This window comes from Nomascus leucogenys, chromosome 18 (genome assembly GCF_006542625.1).
Source record: "Nomascus leucogenys isolate Asia chromosome 18, Asia_NLE_v1, whole genome shotgun sequence".
NCBI classification, from domain to species: domain Eukaryota; kingdom Metazoa; phylum Chordata; class Mammalia; order Primates; family Hylobatidae; genus Nomascus; species Nomascus leucogenys.
Window position 1 is genome coordinate 76,264,993 of NC_044398.1, and position 17,745 is coordinate 76,282,737.

At 34.7% G+C, this 17,745-nt stretch overlaps 1 protein-coding gene across 5 annotated transcripts in view; it reads left to right on the forward strand.

Annotated features, from left to right (window-relative positions):
* ERBIN (erbb2 interacting protein) overlaps positions 1–17,745 on the forward strand; it is a 148,413-nt gene that overhangs the window by 108,732 nt on the left and 21,936 nt on the right. For 3 of the 5 annotated variants that reach the window (XM_004091224.3, XM_003265998.4, XM_003265999.4), the window contains exons 16-21: positions 2,397–2,518; positions 3,443–3,616; positions 5,583–5,768; positions 7,857–7,971; positions 9,635–9,818; positions 12,279–13,821. In XM_004091224.3, the coding sequence (XP_004091272.1) occupies positions 2,397–2,518; positions 3,443–3,616; positions 5,583–5,768; positions 7,857–7,971; positions 9,635–9,818; positions 12,279–13,821 (2,324 nt within the window). The remainder of the gene's footprint in view (positions 1–2,396; positions 2,519–3,442; positions 3,617–5,582; positions 5,769–7,856; positions 7,972–9,634; positions 9,819–12,278; positions 13,822–17,745) is intronic. The other 2 variants (XM_030797857.1, XM_012497413.2) reach the window with 1 other exon arrangement.

The following is a 17,745-nucleotide window of genomic DNA, read 5'->3' on the forward strand; positions in this document are numbered from 1 at the left end:
AAAATATTATGTGTTTGGGTTTGGGTTTTATACCAATTTGAGAGAAGTAGGCACTGTTCACACTTAATTAATTCTATTTTTCATCCCACCTTTGTGACAGGTATTATGCCAGAGCTAAGTAAAGGCAAAAATTCTTGACTTCAAGATTCTGAAGGTGGGAAGATTAAAAAAAGGAAGAAAAGAAAGATTCTAAAAGTAGATAGTGATGAATAAATATGCAAGAGTAGGGGTGAGATCTTGGGCCTAGGTAGAGGAATCAGTCTTAATCAGAGAGAAAGGGAAGTATGCCTTCATATAACAACACATTTGTAGCTAAGAAAGCAGGATATTAGTGGAAATATGAGTCTGAGGGTTTTTATTGCATTTCTTTTTGCAATGAAGTGAAAGTTGCCTCTGGAAGCTGGAGTAAGGGCATTTCAGGGAAGTGGTAGTGATTAATGTATCATAAAAATCTAAGCTTAATAGAGAAGGAAGTAAAACCTAGAGTGATTTTACAAGGAGCAAAAGAAAGGTAGTTAAGGAACTGAAAGTTTACCAGCAATAATAAGGAATTGAGTGATTTGAAAGAACAGGTGTAGTGGTCAAAGAGGTGGAAAAGTCCTGAGTATGACTATGGTTGTGAATCATTTAGCTGATGTGCGTAGGGACGTTGGGATTGAGGACATCAAGGAATTATAAAATTGTAGTGTGGGGGTGGTGGGCTTATCATCCCACATTGACATCATTCAGGATATTAGCAGATCTTAGGTGGAGAGAAAGTCTGTAGCTAAAATATTAGAGTCCTCAGTAAGTCTATACCTGGGTGATCAGCTTGAGTAGTCTCTAGAATGGATAGAAAGTGATATTACCTGATGTCCTGAATCTTCAAAGATGTGAGATGTACACTAAAGAGTAGAAAGTGTAAGTGACCAGAATTTGACAAGAATGAGAAGCATGGTAAAAGTTAAAGTTACCTTGGGCTTCTGAATAAATTATGGTGTAAAATTGCTTTAGAAATAATCTAACACTAATTGGAATCTCTGGGCCAAGCTGGTGATTGAAATTACTGCCTGGAACAAGGGAGAGGGAATTATATGAATTAAAAAATAGACTTTGTTGGAAACTTCTGGGCTGTCCTTGCCTTTCAAATGATACCACAAAAGTATGTCAGTAGGAATTTGAATCACATTCCACATTTGTTTTGAACAAAAGCAAATACACCACTTCATTGAGTACGTGTTAAGCAATTTAAAAAAGCAATTATAAGGAAAGAAAAATCTTGAATGGAGTAATGAAAACAAAGAAAAGGCTAAATCAAAGAATTTCATTCCCGTTGGTAAGATTTGGTTTCATGACATCCTTAGTTTGGGTATGAGATTTTAAAAGGTTAAGCAAGCCCCAAATAAGGGCTTAATAAAAATGATAATTAGAAGTTTTTGTATTATGTTATTTTGGCAGAAATACTCGAATTGACCATATTTGGGTATTCCAGGAGTTTCTGGGGTTCTTTAAAGCTCATTTTGGGTACTTATAATCTCTCTGTTTTGAGTAAGGGATAGTCCTTTTAAATTTGTGATTTTATTTTGTATTACACAACTTCTATGGAATGATATAAATAGTTGAATGAATTTTAAGCCTTATGTATTTTTTAGATGCCTAATAATGACAAAAAACTGAGAGTTGTTAAATCTTTGCTTTTGATATTACAGGTTGAATATCTCTTATCCAAAATGCTTGAGACCAGAAGTGTTTCAGGTTTTGATTTTTTTTTTTGACTTTGGAATATTTGCAGAATTCATATCAGTTGAGCCTCTCTAACCCAAAATTCAAACTATGCCAAAATCCAAACCTTTTGGAGTGCTGACACAATGCTCAAAGGAAATGCTCATTAGAATTTTTTGCATTTTGGATTTTTTGAATTAGGGATGTTGACCCTATATATCTGATAGAATATATAAGTGTTGGGTTTACCTTAAAATTTCCATTATTTTTACATTTTGATACATTTGATACATTTTGATAAGAACTTTACTTAGCATATAATCCATATTATGTATAATGTTTAATACAGTGATGAAATTGCATTTCTACCATAGCACCTTTTAGAGCACTGCCCAAAACCATATATCTGTGGTGTTTTAATTGGTAGATTCTCTTCAGGAACCCTTCTGGTAAGAAAACAAGACGAATCAGCTTCAGGGAAGAAAGGATATGTGACTGACATTGTAAAGAAATCTTACATGGACATTATAAAGAATCAGCCGACGCATTAGGATTTCTAATTTCTTGCATTGACCATTCTTAACTATTTTAGACTTATTGTAGTGAACATAACTCATACAGAAATTATGAGCAAGTGATAGTTTTCCATAATTACAGTAAAATATAGTAGGTTTTTGTTTTTTACTTTTCTCTAGTTATGTTTATGTCAGATAATGAAAGTTTTAACCCTTCATTGTGGGAGGAACAGAGGAAACAGCGGGCTCAAGTTGCATTTGAATGTGATGAAGACAAAGATGAAAGGGAGGCACCTCCCAGGGTGAGTCTGTTCTTTATTCTTTAAAATTTGAAACAAACCTGCTGATATTTAAGTTGGTATTACATATACTATGATGTTTGGGGATATAAAAAAGTATTGGCTTTATTCCTTGTCCTCAAGGCACTTGAAGTGTTATTGATTCCAAATATTTCAGACATGAAAGAATTTGGGAACAATATAAAACTATGTGATTTAAAGCTAAATTTCATAGTATATATAAATATAAGAGGAAAACGTTATTATAGGCTAGAGAAATTAACCAGCACTTTATTTCAAATTAGTGCCCTTTATGTTTAACTTCAGTTTAGCTGACTCCTGCCCACCATATTCGTAATGACTTTTCTCCCCTTTCCCTTTCTTTAATGATTTATTTTTATAAATCTTAGAGATAAAGAACATTTTGTTCCTTTATGGAATTGAAAACATGTCACAGTGATAGGAGTAGTAAATACATATTTTTTAGTTACTTAATGAATGTAATTATTTGCCCCTTATACAAACTTAGCTGAATCTCAGAAAATGACAGGCTGACCTTGGAAAAATATGGCACTTGGTATGTGAGACATAAATATACGAATATCTGAACTTTATATATATGTAGATGAATAGCTGAAAAATGTGTATCTGTTTCAAAGCTAAGTGACACAATTTTTGGCAATATTCATACTATATATCTCTAAATGGAAATATTTGAGTCTGATAAAACTTTTAAAACACTGAAATTTACTGTGAAGTCCTAATATTTTGTTATAAAACCGTATTTTTATCAAGCCTAAAATGCCTTCAAAGCCTATCATCTGTCTTCACAGTTATCCCTATGAGCTTGACATCTAATGTAATTCAAACGGATTACAGATTAAATTTTGTTTGAGATTGACATTAGAAATATTTGTACTTCATATTTTACTTATTTTGTTTCTCTAGGAGGGAAATTTAAAAAGATATCCAACACCATACCCAGATGAGCTTAAGAATATGGTCAAAACTGTTCAAACCATTGTACATAGATTAAAAGATGAAGAGACCAGTGAAGACTCTGGAAGAGATTTGAAACCACATGAAGATCAACAAGATACAAATAAAGATGTGGGTGTGAAGGTTAGAAAATTCAAAAGGATTAACCAAAGCCTATTTCAAGTTCTTATTTTGAAATGACAGTTGATATATTGCCCCTTTTCATGTACTCTGAATGTGCAGTCATGCACCACAGAATGATATTTGGGTCGACATGCTCACATTCATATGATGGTGGTCCTATAAGAGTATAAGGGGCTGGGTGTGGTGGCTCATGCCTGTAATCCCAGCACTTTGGGAGGCCAAGGCAAGCAGATCACTTGAGGTCGGGAGTTTGAGACCAGCCTGGCCAACATGGTGAAACCCCATCTCAACTAAAAGTACAAAAATTAGCTGGGCGTGGTGGTGGGCACCTGTAATCCCAGCTACTTGGGAGGCTGAGGCAGGAGGATCGCTTGAACCCAGGAGGCGGGGATTGCAGTGTGCTGAGATCACACCACTGTGCTCCAGCCTGGGTGACAGAGCGACACTCTGTCTCAAAAACAAAAAATAAGAATATAAGGGAGATGCCTGGCCATGGTGGCTCACCCCTGTTATCCCAGCACTTTGGGAGGCCGAGGTGGGATGGTCACTTACACCGAGGATTTGAGAACAGCCTGACGAAGATGGTGAGACTGTTTCTACAGAAAGTTTAAAAAAAAAAAATTAGCTGGGCTTGGTGATGTGTGCCTGTTGACCTAGCTATTTGGGAGGCTTAGGCAGGAGAGTCACTGGAGGCCGGGAGTTCAAGACCAGCGTGGGCAACATAGCAAGACAACCTGTCCTACAAAAAATTTTAAAAATTAGCTGGGCATGGTGGCATGCTCCTGTAGTCCTAGCTACTTAGGAGACTTGAGGTGAGAGGATCCCTTGAGCCTAGGAGTTCAAGGCTGCAGTGAGCTATGATCATGCCACAGCACTCCAGCATGGGTGACAGAGCAAGACCCTGTCTCAAAAAAAGAAAAAACGTGTAATGGAGCTGAAAAATTCCTATTGCCTAATGACGTCATAACACAGCTTTTCTATATTCAGATATGTTTGCATACACAAATACTTTCTATTGTGTTAGAATTGCCTATAGTGTTCGGTACAGTAACATGTTATACAGGTTTGTAGCCTCAGGGCCATAGGCTATATTACATATAGCCTGTATGTGTAGTAAGCTATACCATCTAGGTTTATGTAAGTACACTCTATGATGTTCACAGAGGAAAAAAATCACCTAATAAATTTCTCCGAACATATCACTGTTGTTAAGTGCCACGTGACTGCACTTGCAAATTTAAGGTTTTGTTCTCAGCTACCTGAACTGGGAAACTATAATAATCAGTGAAGTCCATAATTACTGTCATTACCACTCTGGCTATAGAATGTCCAATTCACAGTGTAGTGTTAGCATAGCCTTTAAAAAAATCATTGTCTGAACAAAGAAGATAATGAATGCCAGGAAAAGTATTAGTAGGGAAATTTTTTCCCCCTGGTAATATTGGTCCATTTTACCTAATTTTCATTTTAAATGTAATTGCAATGACAGACAGTTGGCATTTCCTTGGGATGTTTCAGAAACTTTCACAAATCCCTAAATGGTATGTATATTCCTTTAGGACTTTGCCACACACACGTTACTGTATCACAGAAACAAAAGTTTTACCATGTCATTAGAGTTACTATACAGTCCACAATGAGCAGAAAACAATTTTAACCATCCGGAGTTGAGTATGCTGAGCTAAGTGACTCAGTTGTCCACACTTACAAGCCTTGCAGCTTCTAAGAGGAAAGTAACCTTGGCTAACTTGTAAATTTTAATGTGTCTCATGGATCTTTGGGAGCCACATGCTCCTAAAATGAGCATTTTATCTGTGAGTGTCACAGGTTTCTATGTTTAAAGTTTTCATGTTTGAGATTAGTCCAGAATTGGAAGTTGGCAAATTGCTTACAAATTTTTATCTGAACTTTTAAAATAGATATAAAACTTAATAAATATGAACTCTTTATCTTTTCTTTTACTTAGACCTCAGAAAGTACTACTACAGTAAAAAGTAAAGTTGATGAAAGAGAAAAATATATGATAGGAAACTCTGTACAGAAGATCAGTGAACCTGAAGCTGAGATTAGTCCTGGGAGTTTACCAGTGACTGCAAATATGAAAGCCTCTGAGAACTTGAAGCATATTGTTAACCATGATGATGTTTTTGAGGTATGATTTGATGATTATTCTGGAGCAATCATAAGAACTTTCAATTTAATATTTTATTGTTGCAAAATAAAGACCTGATATTGATTGTAGAAAATACGTTAATGCCTTCATCATTGAGAAATTTCATATCTGCAAAAATATCACTCACTTGGCACTTTAAACTTACAAATTATTATGCCCTTTGTATTCAGATGTTTATGTGAATTAGATTATAGGTAGTCTAGGCTACTGTAAAATACATAATTGCTTTTATTTCTGTAACTTAAAAATGAAAAGACTACTATAGGCATACCCAATTATTTAACTTATTTATGCATTTATCCTTGAAAGTGAAAGATTTTTTGGTTGACTGCGTGAGACAGTTTTTAAATGGGGAGTTTCTTCTAGTGGATCAATAAAAGCTGGAACTTTTTTAAAAAAACAGCTTTATTGAGATATAACTCACATACCATACAAATCACTTATTTAAATTATTCAATTCAGTGGCTTTTAGTATATTTACCAAATTGTGCTGCCATTACTACAATCACTTTTAGAACATGTTTCTCACTCCAGAAAGAAATCCCATACTCCTTACCTGTTACTCCTCACTCTTTATCCCCTTCGGCCCTAGGCAACCAAAAATCTACTTTATATGCCTCTGTAAATTTGCCTATTCTTGACATTTCATTTAAGTGGAATCATACAATATGTGGTCTTTTGTGCCTGGTTTGTTTCACTTAGCATAATGTGTTCAGGTTTTTCTATGTTATAGCATATATCAACACAGCATCCATTTATATGAGTGAATAATACTACATTGTGTATATCCACCCTTTGTTTATCTATTCTTCAATTAATGGACATTTTAATTATTTCCACTTTTTGGCTGTAATGAATAAGTCTGCAGTGAATTTTTGTGTACAGGTTTTTGTGTGGATATATATTTTCATGAATGAAAAATGATTGCACCATTTTATATTCCCTTCATACACTGCTAGTGGTAATGTAAAATGGTGAAGCTGTAACTTTTTAATATGAATATTTGAAGTGTTTCTGATTTATAGCTGCATTGTTCACTGCAGTATGTACTAGCTACGAGTGGCTATTTAAGTTAATACATCTTCATCCCTAAAATTTCAAAGTGCATTCAAGCACACCATCTCTTTTCCTGGTTATCCTGTGAGCTGTCATTTACAACAGGAATAATTTTTTTAAGAAAAGGGTGGTTAATATCACTCAATACACTATGGTATGCACTGAAGCTAATGTAACATAGGCTGTGAAAAAATTATTAGGTTTGTTACAGTGAACTTATGACTCATTTAGTGTAATTTCTATGTGTGAGGCACTGTGGAGGTAAGGTGGCAGAATGGATACGTGGATATAGGGATTTAAATAAATGCAAATATATATAATTAAGGATAGACTGTGCTAAGTGTGTTAGAAATGTACTAAGTGTTACAGAAATTTAGAAGGAAGATTTATGGCTGCCTTAAGGAGAAGGGGGCATTTTACCTGTGTTTTGGAAAATTTTAATTCACAGATACAGGAGAATGGAATGAAATGAGGAAGGAATGATGAGAGCAAAAGAATGGCATTTGGAACATATGGAAAATAACATTTTATGTTACTGAATAAGTCAGAGGCAGTATTATGAAATAAGATCAGTAGAGTAGATAGGGCCCTGACTACGAGGCTCTGAAAAGCCAAGCTAAGAAGTTTGGACTTAATGTTCTGTAGTCTTGAGGAGCCACTAAAGGCTTTTAATAGAGTGTTATTCTAATTCATAGAGCTATATATGGTTGAAAGTTATTATAGTTGTAAGAATATTATAGGAGATGCAGCACGTGAACATCTCAGTATAAAAAAGGGAATAGAGAAGCAGTATCCTAATGTTTGATTGGGATAATGGTGCCATGAAAAGGATAGAGGTACAAATTGTACGAACAGTCTTGGAAGGACTGGTTGTATTTTATTACCCTATCTTGAAAAGGTTTAAAATGTGTTTATAATATTTGTTTTCCCTTTAAAGTCTTATGACTTAATATTTATTTATTTGAAGAAACAAAAATTTAATTTTTATCCCCCTTCCCCCCTTTTCACTAGGAATCTGAAGAACTTTCTTCTGATGAAGAGATGAAAATGGCGGAGATGCGACCACCATTAATTGAAACCTCTATTAACCAGCCAAAAGTCGTAGCACTTAGTAATAACAAAAAAGGTTAGATGTTAAAGGAAAGTACTAAGAATAGAAATTGCCTCAATAAATTTATAAATTTATTTGGAATAAATTTCATTGACTATTATATTATTTGATACATTTTAGAAACAAATTTTTAGACATGGCTTTCTGAAAGATTCTCTTTCCTTCTCATTTTTAGGGAAAGGCATTGATAGTCTTTTCTTTCTCCTCATGCAAATTTACTTATAAAGGCATGGACTTTACCGACAACTAAGCCTGGATTGTGCGTTTCTGCCACTTATCTGCTGTGTGATCCTTGAGTTAATTTTATCCATGTGTACATACCTGATTTGACATACAGTGAGGCTAATGAAGGATTTTTGCATCAAATAGGCTAGATAATGTATCTTTTAGCACAGTATCTTATGTACAGTTAGGTGCTTGTTATTTTATTGATTCTATCACAAGACATTTTTTTACACTCCGTCCAACCTCTGCCAGCCATTCTTTCAAATAAGACAATCTTAGACTCTTAGAGATCTTGAAGGATATCTATCCCTTCCCTCACCCCTCCCCTCTAGCACCTGAGTATCTTTACATCATCTTCCTCAAATGTTTAACCGTTTGTCTTTATGGCATCAATGATACTTATTATCAAGTTGGCCCTTGGATAGCTTGGGTTCATTTTGTAGTAATGATACCTAGAATTTGTTGAGCACTAATTGCTTAGGTACTATACTAAATATTGTACGTGTTATTATCTAATTGTCACAATAACCCCCATGATGAGGTGGAAGTGGAGTGTATCTGAGAAAGAACTTAACAACCATCTATTTTAATGGTTAAGAGCTCAGAACCTAAATACACTGAGATCAAAGTTAGAGTCTCATTTGCTACTGTTAACTGTAAATACAATCTGGACTACTTGAGCTGTGCTCCTAAAATCTCAGAACATCAAAGATATCCTTAATTCATATAATCATCTATGAATATGTCTATATACACTATTTCTGTGATTTGGCTAGAATTCAGTTAGTTAAAAAAAAAACCTTTTTAGCACTACTTTGAAAAAATACTACCTATTATAGAATATGAACACTTGTCTGTTTCTGTTCATATAATTGCTACACACAACCACCTTACATACTGAGAGTTTACCATTCATAAACAAGTCTATGAAATGTTTTAAAAACATTAAGAAAGAGCTGACTTTTGAAAATTCCTTGATTTGTTTGGGGATTATATGTTTGTGGATTGAATTGCTTATTTTTATTAGAGTAGATGGGAAAAAATTCCATATATATATATATGAAATAATTTCTTGCCCAGTTGAGTTTAGAAAGGTTGTAAACGATATTTTCATTATCAGTTTTTCAAATTGTAAATGGGTGAAAAGTATATTCATTGAAATTAACTGACCTTAGAAAACAGTATAGAATAATGTCACCTTGTCAGTAACTAAATTGAATTCTTAGTAATCCCAACATTGGTTACTTTTTAAAAAATTATATCACCATCTAAAAATTATTTAATCTTTGTATTAGGACTGAATTTTCAGGGGTGCTTCCAATTATCTTATCAATATAATTTATTGCCTCATATATAGAACCAGGATGGTATAATTGTCGTTTATCATCACTGAAAAGAATTTCACACAATTCTTGGGGAATTTATCATTAATCTTAAATTTGTTTTGTTTCAGATGATACAAAGGAAACAGATTCTTTATCAGATGAAGTTACACACAATAGCAATCAGAATAACAGCAATTGTTCTTCTCCATCTCGAATGTCTGATTCAGTTTCTCTTAATACTGATAGTAGTCAAGACACCTCACTTTGCTCTCCAGTGAAACAAACTCATATTGATATTAATTTGAAAATCAGGTGTGTGAACATCTTTTACAGTTTTTTATTTATACAATAAATGGAAGTAGTAAGGCAGATAACAAATACATAAACATACAGGGTTTAATAAGTATTATAGAAGTGGTTCCAGTAATATGTTTTCTTTCCCCATTTTTATTGCTGATTTTCTATTTAGTTTTTATACATTTCCATCTTAAATTAGATTTTTAAATGGGGAAGGATAGACTAGATTCTCAGTCTCCGGTTAAAAAGTTGAATATTTATATATTTTTAGATATGGCAACATAAACAGCATATTTGAGGTAATTTAAGTTGGAAAGAGTACTTTTATAGTTAGAAATGCAGAATCATTTTGAGGGGCTGCCATTAAAGGGTTCATTCAAATACTCTTGACTGGTGGTGTATATTTGGCTTAGGCTTAATTTTGTAGTACACACTCACTGAGAGGGAGATAAATGTTAATTTGTATAGCCTGGAATTTAGCTGAAGTCTAAAACACATTTTATTACTTAGGCTCTTGAGAAATTGGTTGTCTGTAATGTTGGCGGTGGGTTTGAAAAGAAAAAAAAAGAAATTTGGTTATCACAGTAAGGCTGTGCCATTCTACCATAGTGTTACTCTATCAGCTAAACTCCGTTAGAAAGATGGGGATTAGCTGGGCTGGGCATGGTGGCATAAACCTGTAATCCCAGCACTTCAGGAGGCTGCAGCAGGTGGATGGCTTGAGCCCAGGAGTTCGAGACCAGCCTTGGCAACATGGTGAAACCCCATCTCTACCAAAAACAGTACAAAAGTTGGCCATGTGTGGTGGCATGTGCCTGTAGTCCCAGCTACCTGGGAGGCTGAGGTGGGAGGATCGCTTGAACCCAGGAGGCGGAAGTTGCAGTGAGCTATGATCACACCACTGCATTCCAGCCTGGATGACAGAGCTAGGCCTTGTCTCAAAAAAAAAAAAAAAAAAAAAAAAAAAAAAAAAAAAGAGAGACTGGGGTTGGCTGGATGTGGTGGAATGCCTGTAATCCCAGCACTTTGGGAGGCTAAGGTGATAGATTGCTTGAGTACAGGAGTTCAAGACCAGCTTGGGCAACATGGTGAAACCATGTCTCTACAGAAAAATTAGCCAGGTATGTTGGCACATGCCTGTAGTCCCAGCTACTCAGGAGGCCAAGGTGGGAGGTTAACCTGAGCTTGGGAGGTTTAGGCCTCAGCAAGTCATGATCAGGCTACTGGACTCCAGCATGGGTAACAGAATTGAGACCCAGTCTCAAAAAAAAAAAAAAAAAGATTGGGGTTACTACTAAACCAAAAGTTTAATGTGTGGATATTTTTAACAGTCATTTAGAGTTGTTCTTAAATTTCAGGCATATTTAAGTAAAATTTGTACATTAATGTGTATTGTTAGAAAAGGGAGGTGAATTTTATGCCTGAAAATGAGTTTAGGTATTGTGTAATTATAATCACAATCATTTATTTCTATTCTTTGAATTTGAGGCTATGAGCTACTATTTAAAATACTAATTTTTATAACCTCCTAGATATTATCATATTAATTTGTTGAATAATAAAATTTTATTTATTGTTGGGAAAGCGGTATGATATTTTCTAAATCCTGCTTTTAATATAATGAAATAAAGCCTAAGCAAGGAATACAGCAACACCTTTTTGTGCTGTATTTCTAGTAATGAAAGTTATCTTTTTTTGTAATGGGAAGACCAGTATTAGGGAATTTTTGTGGAAACATAACTTGAATATGTATACAAGAGGACACAAATACTTAATACCACAGGTAAAAATAAAATATTTTCTATAATTTTGGAATGACACATTTAAAAGTATTTGCCAAATACAGCTAGCTACTTAGAAGAGTGATTAGACTTCATTTAACTTTTTATGCCTTTTACATATTTGGTGTCAAACTTTGGACATTTATTCAGTTCTTTGCTTTGTACAATTTTCTTACCTATATGAAAGGTAAGTACCTAACAACTGCGTACTTCGTTAACTGTGGTTAATTTGGTTAATAATGTAAGGCTTCAAAATTAACTGCACAAATGTCCTGTGCTCTTTACTCCAGTATTCATGTTACTAGCTTTCTCTCCATATATCTGCCCTCCTTCAAGCATTTTGTTTTTTTAGCACATTCATGAAAAGATGTAGCAAAGATTAAAAATTCCAGTTTTATTCATAGTTCAGCCCTTTAAGTTATTTTGTGAGAAATCAGATTGAGTGTATTGATGAAAATTAATCTTGGTATTATCTGTGAATTTTAATTGTATTACTTGTCTCCAACTGAAAATAAAGCTCTATTAACTATTGAGATAATATTTTTAAATTACATGCTTGATAATAAATGCCTTTTGTCTTTGACTTTTATTAACTTTTTTAACTTGTCCACCCACACAATTTATTTATTAATGTTCCCTGTTAATAAGAAAACTCGGCTTTATTATGTTTTTCATAAAATTATCTTTATTTTAGGCAAGAAGATGAAAATTTTAACAGCGTTTTACAAAATGGAGATATTTTAAACAATTCAACAGAGGAAAAGTTCAAAGCTCATGATAAAAAAGATTTTAACTTACCTGAATATGATTTGAATATTGAAGAGCGATTAGTTCTAATTGAGAAAAGTGTTGACTCAACAGCCACAGCTGATGACACTCACAAATTAGATCATATCAATATGAATCTTAATAAGCTTATAACTAATGATACATTTCAACCAGAGATCATGGAAAGATCAAAAACACAGGATGTCCTGTTTGGAACAAGCTTTTTAAGCATTAATTCTAAAGAGGAAACTGAGCACTTGGAAAATGGAAACAAGTATCCTAATTTGGAATCCGTAAATAAGGTAAATGGACATTCTGAAGAAACTTCACAGTCTTCTAATAGGACTGAACCACATGACAGTGATTGTTCTGTTGACTTAGGTATTTCCAAAAGCACTGAAGATCTCTCCCCTCAGAAAAGTGGTCCAGTTGGATCTGTTGTGAAATCTCATAGCATAACTAATATGGAGATTGGAGGGCTAAAAATCTACGATATTCTTAGTGATAATGGACCTCAGCAGCCAAATACAATCGTTAAAATCACATCTGCTGTTGATGGAAAAAATATAGTCAGGAGCAAGTCTGCCACACTGTTGTATGATCAGCCATTGCAGGTATTTACTGGTTCTTCTTCTTCTTCTGATTTAATATCAGGAACAAAGGCAGTTTTCAAGTTTGATTCAAATCATAATCCCGAAAAGCCAAATATAATAAGAGGCCCCACAAGTGGCCCACAATCTGCACCTCAAATATATGGTCCTCCACAGTATAATATCCAATACAGTAGCAGTGCTGCAGTCAAAGACACTTTGTGGCACTCCAAACAAAATCCCCAAATAGATCACGCCAGTTTTCCTTCTCAGCTCCTTCCTAGATCAGAGAGCACAGAAAATCAAAGTTATGCTAAACATTCTGCCAATATGAATTTCTCTAATCATAACAATGTTCGAGCTAATACTGCATACCATTTACATCAGAGACTTGGGCCAGCAAGACATGGGGAAATGTGGGCCATCTCACCAAACGACCGACTTATTCCTGCGGTAACTAGAAGTACACTTCAGCGACAAAGTAGTGTGTCCTCCACAGCCTCTGTAAATCTTGGTGATCCAGGCTCTACAAGGCGGGCCCAGATTCCTGAAGGAGATTATTTATCATACAGAGAGTTCCACTCAGTGGGAAGAACTCCAATGATGCCAGGCTCACAGAGACCTCTTTCTGCACGAACATACAGCATAGATGGTCCAAATGCATCAAGACCTCAGAGTGCTCGACCCTCTGTTAATGAAATACCAGAGAGAACTATGTCAGTTAGTGATTTCAATTATTCACGGACTAGTCCTTCAAAAAGACCAAATGCAAGGGTTGGTTCTGAGCATTCTTTATTAGATCCTCCAGGAAAAAGTAAAGTTCCTCATGACTGGAGAGAACAAGTACTTCGACATATTGAAGCCAAAAAGTTAGAAAAGGTAATTGAACATGAGTTTTTCATTCTTTTCTTTTTGAACTATTTTCCTTAAAAATAATTGGCACTCTTTGTTTTCTAAACAAGATGAAACAAGATTCTCTGAATTACTGATTATCTCTTTATATTCTAGGTGTTTTTCTCTGGTACTGGGAATAGAGTTCCAAATTTAAACTCAGCCAGGACAATTGGGATGATAATGTGTGTTTCTATCCTCTCCTTTACTCCCCACTGTTTCTAACAAAAATGTATTAATTTTATATGTTTATGTGTCTGTCTGAGATTGTGCACACATACTAAAAATACATGTACCTCTGTTTAGCATTTTCTGAACTTTGCTATTGTTGATTATCTAAATTTAAAAAATAGCTTACTGTATAGTTAACAGAATAACAAAAAATGTATTGCAAATGTGAATATTTCATCTAATATTTTTTCCCCAGTCCACAGTATATGAACTAACATTGTCACTGACGCAGATGGCTTCTGGCATGGCGTTTATTCTTAACTTTTCTGAATTTCTACATTTCTGACCTACTTAAACTCAGTTAAGTGTTTCTGTGGCTCTAGTGTGGCTTAGCAATAGTTTATTAAATAACTACTGCTCGTATTCAAATTATAATTTTATGTGTAGATGTTCGTCTTTTGAAAGGAGTTAAAAATGTAGATATAGATATATATCCTTGTAAAACCAATATGAGTGCCATAGTCATGTGGCCCAAGTGTACAAGACATGATTTTTCTTTAAGATTTAACTTTACTCACAAGATTTTACCCAAGCATTATCTTTCTTTCTTTATTAAATATAAAATGTGTTCTTAAAAACAGGTGAACATACAACTTCAATTAGCCATTTTTAAAAATTCCTTAAATAAAATTTTCAGAAATGCCTAAAATATATTAGTACCTCATATCAGTTTACATGAAATCTCAGCCTATAATTGTTCTTTTTAGTGCAGTCCTCAACTTTAAATAAACTTTAAATAGGTAAACATCCATAAGCATTAGGCTACTTCATTCTCATCTATCCATTTTATTTCATCTAGTAACTCTACACACTGTTGAGGCTATTTGAACTTTTGTGCTTTTTCTAAGGCACTTGGAAATTTCTTAAGCAGAAGAGTAACATAGGTGTGTTTTATAAATAAATTTGTGGTGACATTGTGGAACTAGATTTTAGAGGAAGAGGCTGTAGTCAAAGAGATTGAGATATGATGCCGTTTAGTAATCTAGATAAGAAATGAAATGTGAACTGTTATCAGTGCAGTTAAGACAAATGAGTTCAAGAGAGAGTTCTGAAATAGACTTTTAACAAGAGTTTAACTTCTGATTGAATATTCCTGTAATCAGTCAGAAAGGAAAAGGGATAAAGCTTGAGACTGTGCCTTGAATAACTGGTTGTTGGGAATGTCTTTGGCTATTAGTGGACATAGAGGAGGAGTAGGAGATTTGGAAGAAGAGGTGAGTTTGGTTTTTATGTTCTGTGTAGTTTCATCTTACATGGCTGTTCTCCTACTCCTGTCTGACAGAGATATACCTGGATTTTAGTACATAAGAAGCAAGTAGTAACTATCTCATTGTTCAGTGTGCCAATCCGCTTTTTTCTGAATTGCCTAAAATATTTACATATTTTGAAATTCACGGTACAGGTTCTTGAAGAGAATATCACAGTAGTTTCCTAGTTGTTTTCACTAGTAATTTAGAGGTGTGAATTAGTTGATTGAAACTAAAGAGAAGCCTTGTGAGAAAAGAACCAGGGCAAACTGCGTCTGAACACAAATCTGCAGCTGATAACTCCCATTTTCAAGGATATCATACTTCGAAGTTACGAGGGGTGCCTCTTCTCTCATCATATGCTTGCCCAGACTCCTGCCTTCCAGGCCACCAGTTGACTACACTGTAGTATCTTCTAGCTCATCCGTTGGGAAGCATTTCCAGCAAATACCAAAGTATATATCCTGCTGTTACCATAGCTCTACTGCATTCCTTTTAGGGTATTTTATTCTCCATGTCTTTCTTAAACGTATGCTGTGTTTGCCTGTTTCAGTTCTTAAAAAGTATTCACATGTGAGACTGCTTTTACTTAACATACGTGAAAGTTTTATCTTAAATGGATTCATGTTTTATAAATCACATTTTTAAAAGAATTTAAATTTTTAAAGAATTACTTAAAAAAAATTTTTTTTTAAATCATTTAGAGAGACATTTTAGTCTTAACAGTTCAGAATCCTAGCTGTGCTGCTCAGTTATCTACTTGGACAAGTAACTGACTTTCGTTACCTTGGTGGATTCATGTGTATGTTAGGTGCAATGAAAGGAACTACTAGGATTGTTTAAAAATTAAATGGGTTAATACATGCAAAGCACTTAGAATGGTACCTGGCATATATAACTAAGTGCTAAATAAGTGTTTATTGCTATTACCTTCGTCCTCATCATCACCATCTTTTAAATACAAAGAAATTATCAGCTGATTAAAGTTATTTTTTTAAAACAGCAAAATATTGTGCAATAGGTTATTTTATGATGGTAAAATAATTATTTTTCTTAAAAATTTAAATATAGTTCATAATTCTAAAATATAAACAGATTTCTTATATCAAAGATTAAGGCTTTTTTTATTATTATACTTTTAGGGTACATGTGCATAATGTGCAGGTTTGTTTCATACGTATACATGTGCCATGTTGGTGTGCTGCACCCATTAACTCGTCATTTAGCATTAGGTATATCTCCTAATGCTATCCCTCCCCCCTCCCCCCAGCCCACAACAGTCCCCAGTGCGTGATGTTCCCCTTCCTGTGTCCATGTGTTCTCATTGTTCAATTCCCACCTATGAGTGAGAACATGCAGTGTTTGGTTTTTTGTCCTTGCGATAGTTTGCTGAGAATGATGGTTTCCAGCTTCATCCATGTCCCTACAAAGGACATGAACTCATCATTTTTTATGGCTGCATAGTATTCCATGGTGTATATGTGCCACATTTTCTTAATCCAGTCTATCGTTGTTGGACATTTAGGTTGGTTCCAAGTCTTTGCTATTGTGAATAGTGCCACAGTAAACATACGTGTACATGTGTCTTTATAGCGGCATGATTTATAATCCTTTGGGTATATACCCAGTAATAGGATGGCTGGGTCAAATGGTATTTCTAGTTCTAGATCCTTGAAGAATCACCATACCGACTTCCACAATGGTTGAACTAGTTTACAGTCCCACCAACAGTGTAAAAGTGTTCCTATTTCTCCACATCCTCTCCAGCACCTGTTGTTTCCTGACTTTTTAATGATTGCCATTCTAACTAGTGTGAGATGGTATCTCATTGTGGTATTGATTTGCATTTCTCTGATGGCCAGTGATGATGAGCATTTTTCATGTGTTTTTTGGCTGCATAAATGTCTTCTTTTGAGAAGTGTCTGTTCATGTCCTTCGCCCACGTTTTAATGGGGTGGTTTGTTTTTTTCTTGTAAATTTGTTTGCGTTCATTGTAGATTCTGGATATTAGCCCTTTGTCAGATGAGTAGGTTGCAAAAATTTTCTCCCATTCTGTAGGTTGCCTGTTCACTCTGATGGTGGTTTCTTTTGCTGTGCAGAAGCTCTTTAGTTTAATTAGATCCCATTTCTCAATTTTGGCTTTTGTTGCTGTTCCTTTTGGTGTTTTAGACATGACGTCCTTGCCCATGCCTATGTCCTGAATGGTATTGCCTAGGTTTTCTTCTAGAGTTTTTATGGTTTTAGGTCTAACATGTAAGTCTTTAATCTGTCTTGAATTAATTTTTGTATAAGGTGTAAGGAAGGGATCCAGTTTCAGCTTTCTACATGTGGCTAGCCAGTTTTCCCAGCACCATTTATTAAATAGGGAATCGTTTCCCCATTGCTTGTTTTTGTCAGGTTTGTCAAAGATCAGATAGTTGTAGATATGCGGCAT